We start from the raw sequence: 17,000 nt of genomic DNA, 5'->3' as shown, positions 1-17,000 counted from the left end.
CCTTAAATTGCATTCGATAGTGGTGAAAATGGATATTTTCTTTGAAGTAAGATGCCTGAAAATTTTTGCGATTACAATACTTCCTTTTTACTTCGTACAAGGAAGTAATTAATAACAAATAATACTAATTTTTATTTATATAGCCAAATAAAAAAGTTGGTTACGGAAATAAGATAAAAGCCCGTTTCTAGGTAATACCTCTATAGCGTTGCGGTTAGAATTGTGGGTCTGGTGAAGGGCCTTTTTTATCTACTGACAAACCACGGATATCGATGGGAGAAAATTAGACTGGATCTCCGCTATGTCCTGTATGTTTAAATTGTTGGAAAAAATGTCTGTGCAATATGATCTGCTACTGAATATTTTCCTATGTAAGCAGAGACACTTCGACTGACTGACATATGAAGGAAAGGCTAGGAAAACAATGGTAAAGAGAGAAGATCAAGTCAGTTCACTGGTGAAACCCTCATACAGCCACCTTCATAGAAATGATTTTTATATTTTTATTTATTCCATAATGTGCTCCGATAGCTCGAATTTCTTTGACGCTAAGACTGACTTTTGTAAATGATGTCCCTTGCTGCAAAGGTTTTGCATATATTTGTGTTTGTAAATGTTTCGTGTCTATGACTTCAGAACGTTTTGTTCTACTCCGACTGACGTTTGAATTGAAAAGACAGCTAAAGATACAAGCAAAACCTTCTTCTGAGAACTTAGTGAAACTTTTAGAATGATGGAGACACTTGGCTATATTTTGCTACTTTGGTGACATTTAAGAAGTTCTGTTAAACTGCACTTTGAAGTCTTGGATTCTTTGAGTTCTTCTTACTCTAATATTTCAGAAGTGATTATACTCCGCCTGAGCAATCCTGTGAACAGGATACTGAAAGCGGTTGAAAGTCAGGAAATTGTATTGTAACTGCATTGATTTCCTACTCCTTCTTTTACTTGACTCACGACTTTGCTGTGTCCTATTCGAAGCAGTCAATCAAGGAAATTCACAAAGTAATTGCATATTCCTTTGCGAGTTTCGTGATCTGCAATATTCCTTTTGTGTTAAGGAAAAGTAGCCTCATCTCTGTTTTTGTCTTATTTTTATGTTTGGGTTATTTGTAGCTGCTTATCTTGCTGTATGAGCTTTTATTTATCTTAGTAAAATTTCAAATTTATTTTTTAACCTGGCTAAATTATTAAGACTTGTACAGAATTATAGTATACAACACCTTTTTAATATTACTGGTGCATAACTCTACCTTGAGAGGATGAACAACAGTTTTAACTGCGTAAAAGTAACACCCCAAATAACAATTATTAAAATTTCAAACAACAGTAATCAGTAATAATAATAATTATTATTATTATTGTGTCTTAATTAACAGTAATCAGCTTTAATGTTTTTAAGATTACTGTTGTTTAACCTTCTAATACGATAAACAACAGTTTTGATTCCATAATATGAGACAAATGTCAATTACATGAGCAAAACAAAACTAAAATAAATTAGAATCAAATCAAAAACAGAAATGAATTTTTGCATCATAAACACAGCACTGTCAAATAATAAATTTAATAAAAGAATTTCTTAGAATTTCTTACCTCTAATAAATTTATGATAGTTGTGAAACTGTCAAATTCATCTAAGCCTAAGTAACGTTAAACTTATATGTATTGTAAAAATGCAATTACATAAAGAATGACAAAAGACTCATTTTATGTATTTTAATGTCCTTCTTAACTGAGAATGAAAATGTCTCTGCAATGTATAGCTAAAGAAAATTCGGTACTTATTTTTTATAGCGGTCCCCGAGATTGAATCGTCAATCAATCGAGATATCTTGGGGAAATCTAGCTGTATGTTTTTATACTTCTCCACGGGATCGTGTATTAGCACAGTGTTGCGTTTATGCTCTCGATGCGTGTTCTTATATTATTCATTTTTGATGAGGTTTCCGAATTCGCATTGTTTATTTAAAATATATTCGCTGCTTTTTTCTGAATATGATTTTAACAATCTTTAATTTACTAAGTAATGACGTGGGTGCCATATCAATGTTTTCAAGAAAGAGGTTTTTTACTTGACAAACAAGTATGCAAAAATGACCCAAACCTGAAACTGTATGTAAACAACGAAACTATTTGGAAGTGGAATGCTAAAAATTGCAAAAGGAAGGGCCTTGATGTTGGAAATTCCCAAATATCTTCTACTAGATTTACGTCTTCTTGGGAAGAGGAGCTGACGTCCACGAAATGGTGTAACAAACAGCTTAATACGTGTGAAAGTACTGCAGTTGACTAACGCAATTATATGTCATAAAATAATAATAATAAGGATAAGGATTCTTAAAAGTATTCTTAGGAAACGATACATGGGTATTATTGTTAATACTGTATATTGCTTTTTTTTCCCATTTGCACTCTACGAGCTTGATGAAAGTAGAGCTGAAATCTTGGTGCAAATCTAAAATTGTCAAATAAAGTAGGGGGCCAATGTAACAAGGAAGTACCGATATCTCATTTGTACAAACGTTTGTACCTCAAAACTGCCAAAATTTAAAATTTTTATTGCTTCTAAACCTTGGCTTTGAACTCATTCTGAAGAACAAGTTAATGAACTGAACATTAAGTATCAGCTATCATCTGAGTATCTCATCTGAGTACAATAGATATCATCTGAGTACAATAGAATTGCCAACTGAAATTTGATAATTGTCTATAGTACAGAAACTACCACTGATACTGAAGTAACAATGAAAATTTTTACATAGTGCCATTACTTAGCACAAAGTACTTTTTTTAAATGATAGTTATAATTTAGTATCAGTGAAACTTTTTAATTAGCATCTTTACTTAGAATAAAGCAGTTTTATTTAACTGATAATTGTAATTTAGTAACGATAAAAATTTTATATAAGAACATTAGCAATGAAGCAATTTCCTTAATTATATACTCCTATCATTTTAGAACGCAAGAAAAGTGATGATGAATGTCTTAAGAACTGTGGGAAAGGCACATGTTTTAAGAAAAATGGAGAAGAAGATTGCATTTGTCCAAATGCTACCCACGTTCGTGGAGATACTGGATGCGAAGGTAATAGATGTATGGACACACTAATAATGATAGAACCTATTGCAAATAACATAAATATATGACTTATGTTCTTAAATATGGTTAAATCATTTTAATATCATAGAAATATAAATGTATATTCTGAAACTTGTGAATAGCGTGATGAGATTGTGAAATAAGATGTAGCTAGGAGAGATTCATCAAACTCTGTTCCATTTTTATTAATGACTAGTAAAAATCTTAACAAAAAGAAGACTTTAAGGAGACACGGGACGTTCAAATGAAAAATTCTTACTTTTTGTTCAAACTTTAAAATATTTTTCAGTTATGTGTATATATTGTTGTTATAGCTTTTAATTCTGTATTTTAACTTGTTAGTATAATTGTGTTGCATAATTGTACACCATAATTGTGTTGTATATAGTAGTATAGTGTTTTATTTTGTTTGTACAATTGTGCGCAATGTAATTTTTAGTATCTAATACTTTACAGGCATAGTGTATCCGTTTTTACAATGTATATCAGTTCTGTAAGCATTGTGTATATAAAAAGCGCTGCATATCTATTCAAATTATATAAGCATTGTGTACCTGATAGAATGCTTAAGAATGCTTAAGAAGCATAATGTATTCTACAGCGTAAACTTTCATCTGTAATTGCTACTGGTACTGTATACAATATCAGCATAATACAACCTACTTGTATTATATCTGCACTGCATCTGCTCTACACAAAGCGCAGAATTAATCTGCATTTATCTACGTTGCATCTACTTAACCTGTTTAATATAATAACCTTGCACAGAAATACTTGGCTTGACAACATTACACAACACGGTATGCATGGTGTTATATACTATCATTGGCTTGCGTATTGTTGGATAGTGATTTATTCGGTGTGTATAATAATGTGCAATATAATATCTAATGCCTAATATACAACAAGCATTGTGTAATTGATACTACACTGTGTATATATCCTGTAAGCACTATGTATATAAAAGCATTGTGTGTATGTTCTAGTTCTAATACAATATCTAATAAGCACTGTATACAGTGCAGCAAAGAGTCTCATCTGCAATTATTGATCGCAGTGCGTACATTAATGGCATTATATAACCTGTCAGTAATGTACCTGGTCATGTACATAGTGTATAAGTAGTCTGTATTTATCTGCATTGTAACCGCATTACCTGTTTAATCTAATAGCTCTACATAGAATTATTGAGCTTGGCAACATCACGCAACACAGCCTGCATGGTGTTGCGTGTAAAAACTGTGTTTTATTTGTTGTATAGTGTAATTGTGTGCAATTATGTCTGTGTAATTGTGTGCAATCTAATATCTAATAACTAATACTCTACAACCATAGTGTATCTGATCTCGCATTGTGTATCTATTCGTATTGTGTACGTATCTGATTTCGCATTGTGTAACTATCTGTAAGCATCGTGTATCTAATATAAACACTCGTAACAACTCAAAGTATATAAGCATTGTGTATATTGCTTGTACAAGTGTAAGCAATCTACTAATATTCTACAGTGTGTCTGCATGTTTTATGTATGTTTTATATGCGCATTTTACATGTGATCTAGTGTCTTTAAATGTGTAAGTTTATAATATATATTAGCTTAATTATGTTTCATTATAAACATATGTTTTACTTGTATAAGTGTGTGAAAACTAATATCTAATTTCTGTTATTCTATAATGTGTTTACATGTTTTATATGTGTTGTATATGTGCTGTTATATGTGTTTTACAAGTGTTTTGTATGAGTCTTTATATGTGCAAGTATAAGTGTATGTGTTTGTATATGAAATCATTCGCCTATCGATCAAAACTAATGTATTCTTAAGACGCCCCTGTATGGCCATACACAATTACGTAAAATTCTTCAATAAATCCCGAGGTGGCCTCATGAGGCTCCAGAGAATTGCTGCCACTAAATAGGGGAGTGCGCGGGACATATGCCTGTTTACCTCTGTTAAACACCACGCGTCCCTGTCCTCCGTCACCTGTCACCTGTAGTATGTTCAGGGTCGGCAAGAACCGCACTGTTACTGTGTTCAGTGCTTCTTGGCTATAGGGACATTGTATTGTTTGATATCGAAGATTGTCCTTGGCAGATTGGCTCATCTTGGACAACATTGGGGAACACTCTTTGACCTGCCTTTTTTTCCCTTGTGGGTGACCACCACTGCCGGTCGCCATTGACATGTGTGCTTTAAACTTTGACGGTTTGTAATTTTGTTCTTTTGGCAACAAGAACAATCTTGTATTTGCAGCTTGTATGCTTGTATTTGCAGGAGGTGGCAAAAAGGCCCAGGCCTGGGTGCCTCCCTTTCCGTTGTACTGTAAGAGCAATAATAGAATGTTTGCTAGCCGATGAGGTATGGCACCTTACCTTTTTCTCGTTCATTTCCTGTGTTCTGGAGTTAATCACTTTTGTCAAATAAATTAGCATTAAATTTATTTGAAAAGAAAGCAATATAGCTTCGTTTCTTTTGCATCGAATATTTCGTTACTGCAATTTCAGTAATACAATCAGCTGAGGAATAGAAAGAACTGTCTAGAACTTCTTTTTCTAATCAGATTTCATAACATACATAACATACTCAAAAATTATGATTCGGTAATAAATTTTCTACGTCCTAGAAGTGGAACTGAATTATCTGTATTCAGAGTGGAGACAGATTTTATTTTGAAAATAAATAAGTATAAGATAAAATAAAAATAAGAGTAATTAAAAGAAAAATTCTGAAATGGTTTGTATTTTAACGTTAATCCAAAAGGGCTGTTCTAATGCTTATTATAATTTAAAAGTAGAGATTACCAGTTGAAATAGCCCAGATACAATAACAAAATATTATATGGGAATTACTTGAGAATACATTTAGAGTAACGTGTTACGTTATGTACTCGTATCTTCTGTATATTCTTATTTGAATATCTGAAAAGTCAAAAAATATATAATGTAATTCTATAAAAATACTGAATGTTTTTAATTAAATGTTGTATCATGAATTAAACACCTTTTTTATTTAAATAAAGCAGATTAAAATAAAAAAAAAAGAATATATTTACGAACAACAATTATTATTAGCCCAAAGGGGAAAATTTTCCAGAAGGGCTATTAATATCCTTTTGGCATTTTGCGTTGATCCACGATAAACGGTGAATCATTTTTGAAATTGTTGCCACTAAATATTAGAGCCTTGTTGTATTATATTTAAAAAAATGAAATAATGAAGAATCTGCATAAATGCATGTATGTTTCTAGCATTGTGATTAAACAACGGTACATAGAGCCATCGAATTTTGAATTTTGAATAACGTGTGTATCCTCCCGAATATAGGCACCTGAAAGCCCAAATTTCAAAATTATTTTATTATCTGTTTCACATTTTATAAAACATTTATAAGTTTTTGATTAAGAAACTCAAACATTTCAAAGCGACTAATGGCAACACTATACAAAAGGAAAAAAAAAAATTATCTCCAGCGCGCGTGACCCTGTATCGGAAATTCTAAAGATATGCTCTTTTAAATATTTTATGATATTGCAGTTGAACTGAATTTTACGATTTAAGTAAGAATCTGAACGCTTTCAGATTTTTTTTTAAATAACCTGGTTTGTTTATCAATAACACACAGATTCTTAATAACTGCATCTATTGCTTTTATGTAGCTTAGTCTGTTCATCAATAGCAGATAGATTAATTTTGAAAGATAACTATTTTTTTGCAAGTGGCAACAAGCAGACTTGAATAAAATCTGTAACAATGTATTAATGTGAACTGCATTTCGAAAGTAATAGCAATTTTGGTCTAATAAAAAGGGAGGGGGTAGAAAAGAAAAGAAAATTGGCTCTTAGCGCATTATAGAATGCTTCCTCAGAAATCGATTCTTTTAAATCTGAACTGTTTTGTCATAACAAATACCCTAACCGTACGGAGATAAAGTGCCAAGCTACTACCTATTTCTAACTAAACTATAAATGTTTATAGTGATTTATCGCTTAAACTATAAATAACACGTTTAATCACTAGTGCGGAAATAATCGATTTGATCAGTAAAATAAATTATTTACATTTAAAACAGATTTTATGCAACTTTTACCGTTGAATTGCATTAAAGATACAAATTAAGAATTTTAAGGGATTGTTTTATTTAATTTAAGCAAATCGTACAATAGTTGTTTGCCTACCTTTTTTTTCCAGTTTGGACCTAGGTACCTTTTACTTCACTGGCAAGCGTCCGAACGTACAACTCGAGAGGATCCCAGACAATTTAATCCGAAGATCTTTCACTCCATCTTTCCTTACTGTACATCTTCCGAAAAGACTTTCAACTCGACAGCTTCTTCAGTACGTTCTGTGCATCAAAGACACTTTAGTTCTAAATGACTACACCTTATCCAGGACTCCAAACGGTATCAAAGGCATGAATATCCATCAGGCTGAGTTAATCACCTTGCGATCCGCCATAGAGATCGACCAGGTCGACTTTTAATAGATATAAGAGATAAAAATGAATAAATAATAAATGAAAAATATAGGTGGGGGAACAAAATAATTGTAGCTTAATCACAGAATTGTGTTCATTTTGAATAACAGCATGAGACTAGCATTTTTTACTTTGCGAAGTGTTGAGTTTCCGAAATTCCAAGTATATATATATATCTTCTTTAAAGCAATAGCATGAAGAATTTTCTTTTTTACCTTGTTTTATAATTTTTGCAGCTCAATACGCAAAATTCTGGACCACACAGTCTTTTTTTGTTTGGTTTGTTTTGGTTTATTAGATTACGGCAAAGCACTCGAGGGCTATCTGCCTTAAGGGAGGGATGCCTTCGTGGAGGACTTTTAAGGGAAACTGGCTCGTATACACGTTACACATGGGGAAAAACACGAAAACACCCATGCAGCCAGCCCTCTCGCGGGATTCGAACCTCGGACCGAACTACCAGTGTTCAGTGACGTTACCGCTCGGCCGCTGGTAGGCCCCGTTTTTTGTTTGTTTTTCCTTTCTTGAATTATATATATATATATATATATATATACTTGTATATACATATATGTAAGATATAATAAAATACATTGGCTGCGCTAAGAACTGATTAGGGATCTTAAAATTGCCTATTCTATATTCATGTTCTCTCCCTAACTTCATGCTTTCTCCTAAATTCGAGATGTTTCCAAATTATTTTTAAAGTACATAACATTGCTTGAACAGAGAACTAAAACCTAAAATTAACCAATCGCAGCTTCGATATACATATGCACCTGTCTAGTGTAAATACTACTTCGCGATTAATTACGTCACTTCTTCTTAAGTTCCTCTGCCATGCGAAAGCTTTGCTACTATGCTTACTACCCATGTACTTGCAAATTATTGTAGTCAACTATGATCGAAAAGTATATTGTCTGCAAAGAAATAATGTGATTTGTGTCAGAATGAAGATTGGGAATTGTAGAATTCAGTTGTGTCAGCGTCATGTTTATGCATCTATGCTCAGCCATGTCGACTGACGGAAATTAAAGTACAGGGCTCCTTCTACGCATTAAATATCACATGTATATATCCTGCTTTTATCAAATAGCATTGGTCATATATCCTTACTATTTTTTTCCAGATTATTGCACGCATGAAAGCAAATCTCCTCCAGGAATGTGTCCTGGTGATAAGTGCATCCCCGACGAAAAGTTTGCTTTCCGCTGTGATTGCAAAGACCCTTACGAGATGGCTGAAGATGGAATCCATTGTAAGAGTAAGTGACATAAAGGAGACATTACGTTTCACCCCTATTTCAATCAAATTTATTTCTGACTTTTTCTACTCATCCAATTTGAGCGTATGGTTCATTTCATTTGTTGCTATTCTTCTTTCCTTCTCAATCTGGTTAGCTCCGTCTCTCGGTTCTAACCCTGCATTAACGGTCACTATGAATTGTGTCACTAATTTCTGCTGTTGCTACATGTACATTCAGTTAGAAGTTTGACTTGCTTCTAAAATTTTAAAATCCACTTCTTTCATCATCTTGGATATGCATTATTTGCTCAAGGTAAATTTAATATCACATTATACGTTTAAAGAGTAATTTTTTCCACATAATTTTCTGTTTATATCATAAGCTGGTATACATGTAACCATTATCAGTCTTCTTATGGAATATTATAGTATATTGTAATATTCCTTCAGTGATGGTATAGTTCTTCCTTTTTTTTACAGGAAAGGCCATGTGCAGGAGTGGTGGAGGACATGCTGCATGTAGTAAGGAAAATGCAAAATGTCAGGAAGATTTTGCTGATGAAGGTTTAGGTTACAAATGTGTGTGCGATACTGGCTTTGTGAAAGCTGATAATGGTACTTGCATAAGTAAGTATGTTTTCTACCTTCTCTGTTTATTTTAATACTTCCTAGAGAGATATTTTTGTTCTACCTGTTGTAATTAGAGCAAAAAGCAAGTTAAAATCTAACTACTGTGAGTATCACAAATATTGTCAAATGAAAATACTATTTCATCAGATCAATTTGAATATAGATTTTAAATTATATGAAAATCTTCTTAAGTGTTCATATAAAAGTTGGTAACCCTTCCTGACCTTCGGAAACGGTAACCCTAATTCTTTAAGCTCTGTCATCACATCATCTTCACGTATATCACTAAGACGTTCATTCAGCTCAAGTTTGTCAACTTTCTGCTTGACTAATTAATAAGTGAGAAAAGGAACTTAAAATATCTATACGAACTTTGTTGCTGCTCTGCAGTCATCAAAACGTTTATAGGCGACGGTAATCGAGTCACTTTTGAGTTAACCATCAAGCTGATCTTTGCAGATTTACGTCAGTTTAAGTTGATATCAGTTTGCTGTTGGATGTTGATGTTGTTGGAAATGATAATTGGACGTGTTCGTTCTTTTATATACCTTGGTTGGATACGTAGAAATACTTCTTCTTCCCATATCATCCTTATCAGTGAGCGATTTGTAGCCAGTTAGTTTTCTGATTTATACTTTTTCAAAATTGCTGGCTCGACTTTTATTGGTGTTTTGCAGATTTTGCTATAAGGTACAATAACAATTCGTTTTATGATCAGGTTACTGATCGTGTTTAGTTAAACTTCAGTTCATTTCATCACATTTGATAATGATTGGAAACTCATCAGCATATTTACTCAGTAAATACTATATATTTTTTAAAAATTTTCTGTAAAATCAATTAAACTTCCATACAGGTTGCCCCACATTGATATTTTTTTCAGTATGTTTATGAAAAATATATCACATTCTACAACGATATTTTCATCTAACGTCTGAATTCTCTTCATGAATAATTTATAAGATTTGATCATTTTAAAAAGCGATATATTTATCAGCTTCTTTCGTGTTTAAATCAGTACAAACTGTTCTCATCATCTTCAGGAAAAAATCTAAAAAAAAAAAAAAAAAAAAAAAAAATTACTCTAAGAAACCGTAGTGAAAAAAATCATAAATTTTGTTAGACGCCTCTTTCCTATCTTATATGTTCCTTCAAAGGAATAAAAAAAAATCAAAATAAAAAAATCTGAGAGTTCAGATTTTAACGATCGTCTAAAAGGATTTTTCAATGTTCTGTCGCTGAGCTCGTAGTCAACCAGACTGCAATTACATTAATTCCTACTAGATTAATTATTAAACACCATTTTCCTCGCACTTACGCCACATGCAATTCAATACCAAAATTTCAAAACTTTTAACAGCAGCATATGTTTAGAATTCGCGATGCAGTGTTCAAGAGTTGTCATATGTTTTTCTACTTTTTTGAGCCCTTTCTCAGGTCAGTATATCAATGTTCACTTTTTAGTAAAATGTCTAGCCAATTTTTGTTTGTTTTTTTATTACTGATGCTTCGTGTGCTAATTTTGTTTATTAAATACCATGTTCTTCGCACTGTATAAAATTCAATTCCTCGCAAAGTCACAAAATATTTAAAAATAGCATATCTTAATTTCCGCCAGAAAGTCTTCTGGGCTAGATATCGAAATATTTTATTCTGTGCAACAGTTTCACTGCTCGTTTTGAAATCGTATGTTTGCTAATGAAATTCTGAGTCTGCTAATCAAAAATTCTTTAAAATTTTACAAAATATGAAATATAAAATAGATACTCAAAACTCGGGCTTTCAGGTGCCCGTGTTCGGCTAGAGGACTATGTAATTCAAAATTTGATGCCTCTAGATACCAGTGTTAAAGAGAAAGGCTGGCTATCTTCGGTGACGTGATTCATGTAGGGGAGTTAACAGGAAGTAGTCTGACGTCACCATGTTGCTTCTGCTCTGACTTCGCCTGCTTAAAAGTAGCAATGTGGACATCCAAAATTAATTTTAATCGCATATATTGTTATCTAGTAAAGCAGTGTCAAATTGGCGGCCCCCAGGAAGTATGTGGCCCTCGAAATAGTTTCATGCTGCCAGCGAATATGGCTAGAGGAGAGAATTTGCTTAATCGGAATAACCTTTATTTTAGATGCATGTGACCTGAAAAACTGCGAGGCATCCAGAGCACGATGCGAACTTAATGGAAATTATGAAGCAGTTTGTAAATGTCCTCTCCTGATGACTATGGGAACTGATGGAATGTGTACGATTGGTAAGTCACTATTTATTCATTTCATTATTAATATCTTATCAAATTAAAGTAGAATGTTTCTCTTTTATAGCGTAATTATCAAATACGAATAAGTAAGCGTGAATTTGAGAAAGGCGACAGAATGACCCTAAACGAGAATTTGTTGAAAATCAGCATAACAAAGCTAAATTGTTTCTCTTCGCTTAACTAATTAGGCGCTCAAATATATTACAGTAGTTACAATCAGATATTGAACAGTATGAAATTTGATGTATAGTATATTCCGGCGTATAAACGTGCGCCAGCGTATATCTCGCGCCTATGGTTTAGAACCACATTTTTTAAAAGTATATTCGCCATTTAACGCGCACCTTTTTCTTTGAAAGCCACCTGAAAATTGCATGTGCGATGCGCTAATCTTTGAAGTCATTCATTCGAAGATTTTCCCCAGGATTTCAAGCGATGGTATACTTAAATAGCAAGCGATAAGAGGAACAATATATGTGTGGGGGGGAGGGGGTTAAATGTCTGAGAGAGTAAATAATTCTGCAAAGAGGTTGGATTGTATTCAATGCAAGTGCACAAGAATGTTATGCCAGGGTTTCGAGAAAAGAGGGACATAATTTACAGTAAGAACGCACTTCTAACCCGAATGAATTCGGTGGAATTAAGAGTCAGATTTTTTTTTTCCGTAGCCTTTTGAAGCGGTGAATTTGAAATGAACATCGAAGGGAAAAAGTAACGAAATTTTCATACTATCCGATAATGAATATTTTTGAGTTTATAAGGTATATCATTTTTTTAAATAAATAACCTTTAGGTACATGTAGTAATCTAATTTTTGTTGGTCATCTTATTTTCAAATCTATCATTTTTATATCCGGCATATTATGCGCGTCCATAAATTTCGATTTTTTATTTTTATTTTATTCCTTATTTTTTGTACTAAATGCGCGCTTTATACTCCGAAATATACAATATTTAACTGGGGAAAGTAACTTTCTGCTGTTTTCTTCTAAGCAAATGAAGTAATTCATTGTCATTAAGCAAGCACGAAAATTTTGCTAACGCCGTTTCTTCAGAGCTCAGCCAAACATTATCAAAACATTGTTTTTTCGATGAATGTAACAGAAGTCTTGTGGTTCTTAGGGAAAGAAAAGAGATGAGATCTTTTGATGGCTTTATTTACAAGATAATTTAGGTTATTTGAGTATATAGCAAAACATACGAGAGCTATTTAAACTGAAGGATGCTAAGGGAAACTTGCTCTTATTTACGCTTCATATGGGAAACCCACAAAACCCAATCATGCAGCCAATGCTAGGGTCGATCTCGGGTCAGTCTCCATTATTGAGCAACCATGAAATCATCATCTTGGATTTTGGATTTATATATCATTCTATTTTCATCGTACCCATACTGAAATTTCATAAACCTTGCTTTTAACAAATAGTGCATTATTAATAATGATCTTTTAAAATACTGACCAATAGTAGTGATCAACATCATCATCATTATTATTTGTTTTAAATTATTTGTAACATGCGCATTTCAAACTTTAAAGGTCAATGATTTAGTCAGTATTGAGCTAAAACAAATACTTGTCTAAGCTATGGTTAAAAATATTAAAATATTCTTGAAATTATATCCCTCATAACGATGTTAATTGTTGTAACCGATCTACAAGTATTATGTCAATCTGCACAGAGAGAAAATGGAAAAAAAAATCGTACAGAAAGTTCAAGAATTGTTATTGTTACATGTACCGTATCATTACTTAGGACGCAGCACGACCTGTTTCCCATCCTAGAAACTTCCATTTCAGGCAGGAGATGGAAGTCAGGTAAAAGTCCACCTTGGCAAAATAACTCTCTAGTTTCCATCTGCTGTCAATATTTCCACACGCAAGCGCTGCAGACACTTTTTAATCCTTTCATAGATTCCCTGTTCTCGGCTAGACGTGTCACCTATCTCGAGGTAATCCTCGACTAAAATCTCACACAGTCCCCAAATATACAATCCATTATCCAGAAGTTCCGGGTCCGTAAAGCTAAACTTTTTGCCTTAACTGCGCAGAACGGCGTTTTATCTCTAGAGAACTAGTTACACATTTACAAAACCATGTCGCGTGCCATGCTCAACTATGCCTGCCCTGTTTGGGCATACTTTTGCAAAATCAACGGGAAGCAACTTCAGACTGCGAAAAATTGCATTCTGAGAACAAACAACAAGCGCACAAGCCTCGTTTTTGAGGAATAATGTAATTAATGAAGAACTGAGAATAGCACAACTTTGTACCCACTTCCATCACCTGGCACAGAATTTCCATTTGAGTACTGGGAAATCATATAACAACATCTGAAGCGTCCAGTGTAGATCTCAAAGTATAAATAATTAATTACGTTTTTGTATTTTGCTCCCTGTACTATATAATTTTGGTAATTTTTTTTTAATTTATTCTGTTGCTTCTGTATTAATATATTGCAAAATGTTACCTAAAATTATTTCACTTGCCTTTGTATCTGTTTTGATGTGTAATTAAAGAACATTTTGCAGTAACCTCATATGATCAGCTTATCATGATCCGTTGACTTTTATGCGAGGGACAATGCACTTATATTTTATTTAACTCTGAAGTAATTCCTTATCACCAAATATTATTAGAACAGTACAATATTTCGTAATAATCAATCAGTTTCGATGGAGATTGGACTTCGAGTTCGAGTTCCGGTGCTAACGCTACTTCTACACCTTTGCCATTTCATAACTCACCACTCAAATACTCAAATTGGGCCCCGGGATCACTACTTCTGATTCTCGGAATTCATCACGGGGTACGGCTATATTAGTCTGACGGTTTGACTGGTCACTTTGCTACCCTCCATTACTACCATGGATGTCTCCAGGAGTACTGCGACGCGCACCGCACACAGTATACTGATCTGTACAGATTAGCGACTTGCAACCACTCGACCTGCGGAAAGTTGGGCTGAAATCCTTTCACCAGAGGACTTCGGGAACTGCCACACTCGCGTTTTTACCTCCCGCTGCAAAGACTGTCTTGGTACAGATCCTAGCCAATACAATAAACGACTGCCAGTTGGAAAGGAGTTCGGGTCTGTAATGAATAATTTAAAATATACTTCTCAAATACAGGAAAAAAAATTCACGAAAAAACATTTTTCCTATTAGGGGCCACATTTTTTAAGTTCTACAATAGCACTTGGAAATATTTTAGACTGATGACAAAATATTAGTCGTAGCGAATAATTATTTGCCAATCTCAGACGGGTTAGGGAGCAGCTTTCTCGAGAAGAAATATTGTAATTATAGCTGTTGACATTCAGTTATGGCCTCATAAATTCTGGTCACTTTTATAGATGGTCATATATGGTTAGCTACATATCATTAAAATATATGTTTTTTCATTAACCAAAAACTTATCTCAATACTTTTGTCTAAATACATCGGTAACGGGAAACAACATGTAGTTTATTACGTTTGAACTCTGCTGTGTTAATTACATTAACGTAAATGAGTTTGAACGTAGGTGGACAAACTGGTCCAAAATTTTAATTTCTTTATTCTTCTTTAGTTTTCTAAAAAGGATCGCTATTTGTATTTTATCGCATATATATTTCAGAACCATTATAGTTTTACTATCACATAATTTGTTATGATATTTTAAAAAACAATTTAATATTTGTTGGCAAATCTCAATGTTGCTTTAGCTAAAATTGATATTTTTACCATTTTAAGTTCAAATTCAAGTTTTTCAGAAAAATAACAGAAGTATAATTTATGTACATCTTAATTTGATAATTTTATCTGGTAGCATCTTATCAAAACTTAAGTTTTTTTATCTAATTATTTCCTTTCAGTTGATAATTCTTATATTGCTAAGCTGAAAGTTCTGAAGAGAAAATATGAAATACATGTTGAACGAAAACAGTCTAAAAGATCCCTAGAAGATAAAGTGGATTATGCTAAGCTACGAGGGGATTTCGAGCTTTCGGTAATGCTTATTATAAATTGAAATTAATATTTAATAAAGCTCATTAAATATAATCGGGTAATAATACACATGATTCAGTAAATATTTATTATTTTTCATTTCTTTCCACAAGTCTACTAGCATGCTTGCTTGATGCAGAGATTAAGAACAAATTTCAATAACTCCATAAAAAACAACAATATTTTGCAAAGCTAAGAATTTTTAAAAATCTCATTTTTTAGCTACAAAAGTTATAAAAATATTATAGATGTTTAATACAGTTTTTCTCTTTGATGTCCATCAGTTGTTTTCATTCAGAAGTTGAGTGAGCTTATCAGGTTCAGTGTTCCGCCTTACTTGCTTTGGGAACATGCAAAGACCTGACTCGGAACAGGGAGCTTACTAAAGCTATGTTCAATAAATGTGGGAAGTAGACAAGATACACAGGAAGGGTATACGAAACCCTTTATTTTTCACTCTTTACAATAATTTCCGTACTTCGGAATACAGAGACCAACCACTTGTGGTCTGAACGTAAGAGTATAAAAATATTAACTAAACTCTAACTTAACTTTGGAATAATAAACAAGGGCCTACGTGGAACATTGGCCGTATATTAACAGGAAGCCGTATGTAGTACAGAGAACTGTTAACACTACAATACGTTTAAAATTATCAAGAGGATTAAAAATCTGGCCTGGAAGGCAACAAGCAACCGAGTAAAACTGCTAAGGCAAGCGGCCTGCTTCGACTAACTCCTTCCTTTCTGCTTGCTTGGCAAAAAGCCACAACTTAAGTACTTGGCGTTCGCCAGACAAATTTGCATAAATAAGTTAAAGCTTTTAATTCTGGCCGGAAGTAGAAATAAGAAGTGATAGTAAAGATTTAAAATAAAATAAACGTTAGTAAAACTTAAGATCCTTACATACTTCCCGCCAGAGTTGATTAGTTTGAAACTGAGGTCTAAAACGACCTTGTTGAAAATTTTAGCTCTAGAATCTAACGCGAGGCCAATCTTTTACAAACATTTCTCACTAGAAACAAGAAATTTGAAAAAGAAATTTGTTTCTACATTATCGGCTCCATGGACAATTACTTTTCATCTGTACTGCATCTAAACAAGAGCTTTTAGTTGAAATCTGGTTCCTTCCAGAGATCTGGAAGGAAAACTAGTTTAATGAAATGTTACACAATTCAATGGCAAGTCACATGAATATTTATATTTCTCTTAACATTCTTATTTCATTCATGACTTTATTTTAATTATCTCTCCCCGTGCTCTCTGACATGTGTTGTAAAAGAAAACACCAAACACGAATATGTTTA

At 33.2% G+C, this 17,000-nt stretch overlaps 1 protein-coding gene across 3 annotated transcripts in view; it reads left to right on the top strand.

Annotated features, from left to right (window-relative positions):
• The window catches only part of LOC118194266 (uncharacterized), a 103,835-nt gene that overhangs the window by 49,717 nt on the left and 37,118 nt on the right, over positions 1-17,000 (top strand). For 2 of the 3 annotated variants that reach the window (XM_085827149.1, XM_085827150.1), the window contains 5 exons: positions 2,963-3,088; positions 8,708-8,842; positions 9,304-9,450; positions 11,579-11,701; positions 15,562-15,695. In XM_085827149.1, the coding sequence (XP_085683275.1) occupies positions 2,963-3,088; positions 8,708-8,842; positions 9,304-9,450; positions 11,579-11,701; positions 15,562-15,695 (665 nt within the window). The remainder of the gene's footprint in view (positions 1-2,962; positions 3,089-8,707; positions 8,843-9,303; positions 9,451-11,578; positions 11,702-15,561; positions 15,696-17,000) is intronic. The other variant, XM_085827151.1, reaches the window with a different exon arrangement.

The sequence above is a fragment of the Stegodyphus dumicola genome, chromosome 11 (assembly GCF_044657685.1).
Source record: "Stegodyphus dumicola isolate Sdum_Otavi_A_Nest chromosome 11, ASM4465768v1".
Classification (NCBI taxonomy): domain Eukaryota; kingdom Metazoa; phylum Arthropoda; class Arachnida; order Araneae; family Eresidae; genus Stegodyphus; species Stegodyphus dumicola.
Note: the sequence above shows the minus strand (reverse complement) of the source record. Positions and strands in the feature narration are given on the sequence as shown.